The sequence below is a fragment of the Hordeum vulgare genome, chromosome 3H (genome assembly GCF_904849725.1).
Source record: "Hordeum vulgare subsp. vulgare chromosome 3H, MorexV3_pseudomolecules_assembly, whole genome shotgun sequence".
NCBI classification, from domain to species: domain Eukaryota; kingdom Viridiplantae; phylum Streptophyta; class Magnoliopsida; order Poales; family Poaceae; genus Hordeum; species Hordeum vulgare.
The window spans coordinates 119,488,240-119,496,755 of NC_058520.1; the positions used below are offsets into that span (position 1 = coordinate 119,488,240).

Consider the following 8,516-nt stretch of genomic DNA (forward strand, 5'->3'; position numbering starts at 1 on the left):
TTCTTGCCAAACGGATTCCTGCCATCAGTACTAGCGCCAAGCACGGTGTTTCTTAGATCATATACAGATTTTGTATATTCAGCATTTAATGCTCTTCACTGACTAGCATCTGCAATGTGTATCAGCTTCAGATCATCTCCATCATCTGGCTTCACCCTATCCGCATGCCATCACATGATCTTCGCTTTCGTAGGATCTACGAAATACCGCTGCAGACGGGGAGTGATGGGAAAGTACCGCACGACTTTCTCTGGAGCTTTCTTTCCGGACTTCTTATATCGTGCAGCATTGCACTTTGGGCAGATGGTCTTTTCCATTTGGTCATTCCAATATATTATGCAATCGTTGATGCATGTGTGGTAGCTAATGTGCGGCAGATCAAGAGGGCACACGATTTTTTGGCCTCATCAACACTAGTGGGACAAATGCTTCCCGCGGGAAGAACCTTCTTTAGATACTTCAAAAGGTCATCCAGGCTTGCGTTTGTCCATTTGTTTTTACCTTCGTCTTGAGGAGTTCTAGTGTGAAACTCAAGTGGATCACCTCGGGATCACAAGCATCATACAATGAAGTCTTCGAGTGTAGCTCTAATTGCGCCAACTTGGCCTCCTCTCTAGAAGCAACTCTGTCACTAGTCGTCCTCTTGCAAAGCAGTTCTCGAACATGCGGGTCCGCATGGCTGAACTTAGTATGGATGAAGACTGCGGCGTGTGTGCGTGTTCTCTGTCATGTTGGGCTTCTTCTCTGCCAGGTCCTGCCTCTTCTACGCCATGTACGGCGCCATTTTCGACACCCTCTTTTTTGGGCACATTTTTGATCATTTCTTCGTCTGGGCCATGTCATTATTGTCTGCCCCGTCGACGTCCTCATCATCATCGTTTTCACTTATCCATCAAGTATGGTCATCCATGAAACCATGCATGAGGAGGTGTGCCTTGAAGTTGCCAGCCTTAAAGGGGTCGAGCCATACTTTATCTTTGCATTTATGACGCGGACATAAAACCTCCTCCGTGTGTTTCCATACATGTCGTCCACCGCGGATTGCCAGTACCTTTTCACCTTCCTTCCATTGACCTTCATGATTGCATGCACGATGCCAAATAATTATAACAACGTACCCATGCATGCAACAAATTCATACAAAATTTTGACATGACCTTCCCTAAACAAAGGACATGTCAAGTTTGCCCGAAACTCGTCGAAACGGAAATGAATCAACATTTCGGCCAAACATAGGCAACTCATGTCACGCACATTTCAGCGAATACACAATATAGAGGCAACTCGCACATGCACACACATAATCACATAGCTCAGTCCTATCACACGCACACAAACACATCCACATATTTCCATTTTTTTCACGTTGTCTCTTCTTTTTCCTCACCTATATGTCGGGAGAGATCAAGCCCGGTACGAAGATATATAGCTCTAACTAGGGAGAGAGAGAGAGAACAAGCTAGCTAGTGGAGGGCTAAAATATTAAGAGAGGGAAGGTTAGGTCACTAATTAATGGAGGTGGTGGTGGAGGGCAAAGAAAGAGATGAGAGGGTGGAGGGAGGGCATTGATGGAGGTGATGAAGGGGCAAAGAAGAGAGTGGGAGGAGGGAAGCATTGAAGAAAGAAGGAGAGGAGGTGGGGAAGAAGGAAATGAGAAGAAGAGGGGGTGGGGAAAAGGTGGCATATATTATGTGGTTGTCGATCATAGGAGTAGCGCTGGTGGGGATATGCGCGCTACTAATAGATAAACTAGCAGTAGCGCCGCCTCCTACCACGTGCTATTGTTAAGTGAGGCCCACCAACGTAACCGTATGAAACTAGTAGTAGCGCCATTTAGGTGAAACGCGCTACTCCTAGTGTAGCTAGCAGTAGCGCTTCAAGTAGACGCGCGCTGCTGATAAGTGGGACCCAGAAGCTTAACGGTAGAAACACATATGTAGCGCTCGTTGAAGGAAACGTGCTACAGATACACCAGTAGTTGTAGCGCTTGTTTTTTCTGGAGCGTCACTAATATATGCTAACACTCGGGTATCCTTTGACCAACTTAGCAGTAGTGTTGTATGGATTGCGCAGCGCTGCTACTAAAGTGTACCAGTAGCGCCTTTCCTTCTGCGCGCTACTGGTATTTAGCACTCATACGCTATAAATAACATCCTACATATAAGGTTTTCCCTGATATTGCACTCACATGCATCACTTGCCTAATGGTCGCAAAACGAGGAAAGGACGACAACATCTAAAACTTGGCACTCCATGACGCCTCCAAAGCTTGAAAAGTGTTCAACTTGAGGTGCTCCATCGATAAAGGCAAACCAGCTTCCCCACACAACACTTGCTGCTCGCGCATGATCTGCAACACTGAAAACACAACCACAACCTCGATGCAGGCCTCACCCTTGAATTTCGGCAACACATGTGTTATCGACCTAGACCCAACACGAGGTGAGAAGCCGAAGCACGAGGAAAGAAGCAACCATAGAGATCCACATGTTTATCACCCTCAAAGTCAACACCCAGCTTAAGGAGAAGAGGCGACATATGAGGGGGTGGCACCTCAACTGTCGCACGAGATAGCCTGCCGGGAGCAACCTCTGCGAGCTCCCCTTAAGTCTAAAGATCGTCGATTTTTTACAAATTTCTTTCTCATTTAACCGGTCCTTGACCTGTTTAACTCTAGTTTTATCCTAGTCAGCAGCGCCACATTTTAGTCTTTTTTAATCGGACAAAACTAGCAATCATGCTGGAAGACAGAGCAGTATTTTTTATTTTTTTTGGACAACTAAGTGCTAACAGTTAAGGTGGTAAGGAAATGGATTCCCGGAGGATCGGACTGGTCATAATCAGTTTCTTAAGTACGAAAACAAGTGCTCACAACCACCACACTCAAATCCCCAGCTTTCAACGTGTCAATGTGCGCACGAAGAAGCCCACACCGCCATTGATACGCCTAAGTTGACTTGTGCTATATCTGAGAGCAACAGCAAACCAGATTGAAAACTGATCAATCTCGAGCTCCCATTGCCGCAGCTCCCACGTGCTTCCAAGGTCTCACTTGACAGCGGCGCCGGTGGGGTCGTGTGTGTACCCGCGCCACTGCCACATACAGAGACCGAACTGACCGCTCCATGCTCTCGCCGTCTCAACGGAGCATTACGCACGCTGCATACCTGCCTGCTTAATTGCTGGTCTTGTAGAGGGGTCATGGCCATGGCCATGGCCATGAGCTCGAGATATGTGGTTGATTTTGGCGCGAGCTTTTTGCTCGGGTCCTTGTTGCTGCTGCTGCTACTCTCCTGTCAGGAATGCGAGGAGGAATTGAACAGAGCTCATTTCTGATGCTCGAGAGGGATTGATGCGGCGTGCGGGCTGTCTGCCCGGATCGCCACCAGGACCTTTATTGTTGCTGGATTGTTCAGTGTTTGGCTCAGAGAACAACTGCGGAAATACTAGGCAATGACTCCATAGTGATATGGTTTGCTGCTGCTGCTGCTGCCAATAGTGCATAAAACAGCATTTGGTCTTCCTTTGGTGAATTGGATGAAGCTGCCAAGTTTACTCTCAACAAATGTACTACTGTTTTCCAATTACACGGTGCCTCCGAAGCAGAAGTGTCTTTTTTTTACCCCGTTCCGAAGCAGAAGTGTCTTTTTTTACCCGGTCCAACGCCCGTCCCTCTCCCTCCCTTCCTCTCGCCGCCGCCAGCGAGCGCCTGCCATTCCCCGCACGCGGCTCCCCTGCTCGGGCGGTGGCAGCCGGTGGCGGTGCTCTTCGGCCGGCGGCAGTGGTGTCGCGTGCCACCGTGGCTCTCAACGCGGCGGCACGGTCGTTGGTCGTGGTAGTGACGAAGCTTGAAAAAAAGTTTAATGGGGTCAATGTCTATGACAATGGGGTCATTCTTTATAAATGAGTAATGATTAGCGCTAAATTAGTGAAGGAGTTGCTAATTTTACTGGGGTCAATTGACCCCATTGCCTACAAGGGAGCTCCGTCCCTGGGTCGTGGGACGGCGCGACCCATCTGGGTTTGGCGCGGGCCTGTAGCTCGGCGTTCGGCAGTGTCACTCCCTGGTGGTGGGACGAGGCGGCAACGGTCTGCGTCGGTGACCACCTCGTCAGTCGGCGAGTTGCAGCGCTGGGACAGGTAATGTCCGGGTCCAAGTGGGCCCTGCCGGGCTGTAGGGCATGGCAAGGTCTCGTTGTCGCGCCCGGTCGGCTCTGCATTGGTGGTGGAGGTTGTCCCCTCCCTTCGATCGAGTTGTGGCGGCTCCCGTGGCCGTTGTCTCCTTTCCTCCTCGAGGGCTTGTCTTGACAGCTCGAGAGAGATGGCGAGGGTGGTTCGGTAATAGTGGTGGCACTAGCTGGTGGGCGGATGAGTGGGTGGTGTGCTTCGAAGTGTCTGGGGTGGTGGTGGTGGTTGTGGATCGGGAGAAATCCCTGGCGGCTTCCCGGCACCGACGCGGTGACGCGTGCGGATGCCGTCGGACCTTCCTGAAAGGCGTCGGGGATATCCCTCCTCCACTCCCCTCCGCGTACCGAGGGAAACCCTAGAACTTGTTTGGGCAACAGCGACGGCTTAAATCGTCGTATTCCTTCTTGTAGGTGTTGTTTCGTGCGCGACGCTTCGAAATGCTGGGACGCGATGGTACTTTCTCAGTGGGTGCAGCGATTGTCGGTCTTGTTCTCCTTGTCAATCTGCCGGCGTCGGCATTTGTTTCTATTTTCTTTTTTTTTATTTTTCCTTTTAGTCTTGTTTTATATCGGATGGTTGCTTTATAATATAAAATGAAAAAATCTTTTTATCGTCAATTACATGGTGCCTCCTGCAGCTAATATATCTTTTTATTTATGGCAACCACCTGTTCCTAATATGTCTGCGGTCTAACAAAGCACATGCCATTTGAATAATAACCATAAGCGTCAACTTGCTTGACGAGCGAGCTAACATCACTGCATTATCGTCGGACAAATAAACATGCAGCTATACGTGTGAATCAGATGGCTCTGCGGACTCGAATTGTCGGCAGCTCAGCAGCATCCAGCCATCCACAGCAACTTTTCGCCTTTTCTGGACATAAATTGGACCATAAATCATCACCTTCTCCATAAACCTGAAACTGACATCAAACGGCAGCGAATTTGTGGTCAAGTCGATCAGAGGCCCCGACATGCACTTTGAATTCCTGCCTTGTGCCTGCCAACCTTCCATTCATTACAGGAACTGGACAGGCCAGCATTGGTGACTGCAAAATCGACAAATCTAATCCTGGATCAAAAAATTCGTAAACTGTACTGCCTTTGAATTTTTTTCGCCCAACTGATCCTTTTGTATGGCGTCGACACCGTAGGCGTCACCTTACACTTTGTGGCGTCTAAGTCGTCAACGCCACATCTCCGTCTACGCTAGCGCTGCAGGCCCCATCCTCCGACAGTGTGACGCCTAAGGCTCACGTGTTGCACATGCGGCAGTTTGGCGCCGAGCGCTTAAGCGCCGCACATTGAGTTATGCAGCCGCGGGCCGGCCCCCTCCTCACTCGTTTTCTTTCTCCCAGGCCAGCGGCGGTGGCTGCCTCATCTCTTCCTCCCAATCCTCTCTCCCAAATCCTTTAGATCTGTGGATTTTTTTCCGTGGATTTACGCCCGAAATCCGTCTAGAAGGTAATCTCTTTCGTTTCCCATCTTTCTGTCTAAATAATATTGCAAGTTTTTTGGATTTGTATTGTTTGGATGGGAGCCATGTTTTGGTGGGATTTGAAATATATATGAGGATTTAGAGGTATTTTATGAATCCTAGATGAGTAGATGAGTAGATTATTATGTAGGTTTCGTAGATGACTATTCGTATATGAGTAGATGGTGTGGATTTTGAAGTTGGTTGTATTTTTTTTAGTAATATGTAGATGAGTGGGTGAATAGATAACAATTCCTATATGTAGATGAGTACATGACTATTCCTATATGAGTAGGATGAGTAGATGAATATTCCTATTCCTATATGTAGATGACTAGATTCATATTCTTATATTAGTAGATGAATATATATGAGAAGTTAGTTGATTTTTTTTTGGTGATATGTAGGATGGTGTGGCTTTTGAATGATGCCTATGATGTTGAACACCGGGCCTACTTGATGTCGGAGAAGCGGATGGTAAGTACAACATATTATTATGTTCAAAAATCATGTATTTATTTAAGAAGATCAAACTGTAATCATATCACTCCTCTATGTTTGTAGAAGCTTATACCCTTGACGATTCCATCTCGCGGGGCATCGATTGTCATGTCGTACGATGAGCTGTACACACCATATATCGAGATGACATGGCTCCTTCCATTCATTCAGCTTGTTAGTCGGTCAACGCCCAACCTGAACGCTGCGGCAATCAGTGCACTTACTGATCGGTGGAGGCCGGAGACCCATAGTTTTCACCTACGGACCAGAGAGATGACACTGACTCTTCAAGATTTTTCCATGATCACCGCACTTTCGATCGAGGGGAAGCATGTCTGTATGAGCACCGATTCTGAGGGATGGCGACAACAAATGAAGGTCCTTATTGGTATGTCACCTCCAGAGCCGGAGGTAGAAGATGGAGAGAAGAAAGATAGAGTCCCGGCTGGCGCTCCTTTCACTTGGATTGTAGCCAACTTTGCTCATTGTCCTCAGGACACCAATGACGATGTGATCCAGACTTATTCTCGCATGTACATGTAGTATGTTATCTCTAGGACTATATTCGCCGATGACACTGGCAAGAATGCTCAATGGATGTGGCTGAAGGCATTGACGGTTTTTGACAACAAGTTTAGCTGGTGGTCGACCGCATTGGCCTACTTGTACAGGTAGGTAATAAATTGGTGGGATTATCTTAAGGGAGGGATTGGACACGAAATGCCCGAACCAAACCTTCAGATCTGTTGATTTGGAGAGGGATTTGAGGAAGGGGCGACTTGAACTCGAACTGTGAACACTCTATGGTGAAGGGGGTGAATGAGGAGGGGGTGGGGGAGGAGGCCGGCCCATGGCTGGATAACTGAAGGTGTGGAGCCTAAGAGCTCGGCGCCACACTACCGCAAGTGCAACACCTGAGCCTTAGGCGTCACACTGCCGGGGGTGGGCCTGCAGTGCCAGCGTGGACGGATGTGTGACGCCGATGTCTTAGACGTCACATAGTGTAGTGTGGCGCCTAGGCGTTGGGCGCCACACAAAATGGTCAGTTCGATGAATTTTTTTCACGACGGGTTCAGTTTGCGAGTTCTTTTAGCCCAGGGTTCAGAATTGTCCATTTTGTCACTGGTGACACCTCCAATTTGCAGGAGAGAAGGCATGGCAGCCTGACTCCATGAACAAAGATGCCGAACAATACACGACAAGTGGGCAAAAGCAACACCATGGGTAACATCTCGAGGATAGATGTAGTAATATGCGGGGATAATTCATATTACAAATTTACGGGGAGCATCCGTAGTCATGATATGAACATAGGATGCCTGCATGCCCCTAAATACAGGTCACCCGAGAAGACACGAAACTAGGCCCATATCTACAAAAGACTGGCTGGCTGATTAGGGAGGTACAAAGGGTCACAGAAAGGTCAAAATATAACTAACCCCACGAGCCTTGAAAGTAGGGGTCCTCCTTGTTCTCATATATCACAAACAACCACGAGGAGCACTTCTCCATATCATGTACAGTCTTCTTAAGTGGTCCAAAAGCATCACCATCGAGAAGAAAGTCCCGCTATGCACGACCCCTAAAAAAGAAAACCATTTATTGCATGAGACAAACTGAAACCTCGAGTTCAATGCTAGTTCTTGGTCTTTTCCCTATGGCTAAAACTGATATAATGTAAGTGAAAAAGAAAATATAAGAACACATCACATATGCTTGTGTTCCACAGTACTTGTTCAATGGTCAAAAACAAAACTACTCGCTCTGTCTCATAATGTATTTTTGAAACTACACTAACGTCAAAAAACATCGTACGAAGGGAATACATTATATGTTTATTAAGTTGTTGCCAGATAGGCCCAAAGCTAAAACATTGGCATCACAATATATACACCCTTATCTTATGAACACAATGATATCCGCTTATTCTTGTCGCTTGTAAGTGCATGAGCACTAGATAAGACCTCCAACAAAAACGTGATTATGATTATGCATAGTCATCAGGGTAGCTCAATTTTAACTAAGCATAGAGTGTGTCATGCTGAGGGCAGGGCTGGCGCAGTGGTGAAGTCCTCCCCACTTGTGCCAAGAGGTCCTGGGATCGAACCAGCCTTTCTGCATTGCACTTCGTAGGGGTAAGACTAGGTTTCTATAATTCCTCACTATACCCCACCTTATGTGGGAGCTTCTATGTACTGGGTCTGTCGTGTTTCCTCTTGGTTGTTCAACCTACTTCGGTGTACTCTAAGAGGCCCTATAGTTTACATGGAAAAGACAAGTACTTCACACTTTCACAGATACAAGTAGAACCGAACGTCAAAATCAGTATAATGCATGGTCAACAGAAG

General features: G+C 47.5%; 1 protein-coding gene across 1 annotated transcript; it reads left to right on the forward strand.

Moving 5' to 3' along the window:
• Nucleotides 1–6,078: 6,078 nt before the first annotated feature.
• On the forward strand, nucleotides 6,079–6,732 carry LOC123439652 (protein MAIN-LIKE 1-like). The gene is made up of 2 exons (XM_045116342.1): nucleotides 6,079–6,144; nucleotides 6,232–6,732. Exons 1-2 carry the CDS (start codon nucleotides 6,127–6,129, stop codon nucleotides 6,709–6,711), a joined length of 498 nt encoding a protein of 165 aa, XP_044972277.1. The 5' UTR covers nucleotides 6,079–6,126; the 3' UTR covers nucleotides 6,712–6,732.
• Nucleotides 6,733–8,516: the final 1,784 nt, after the last annotated feature.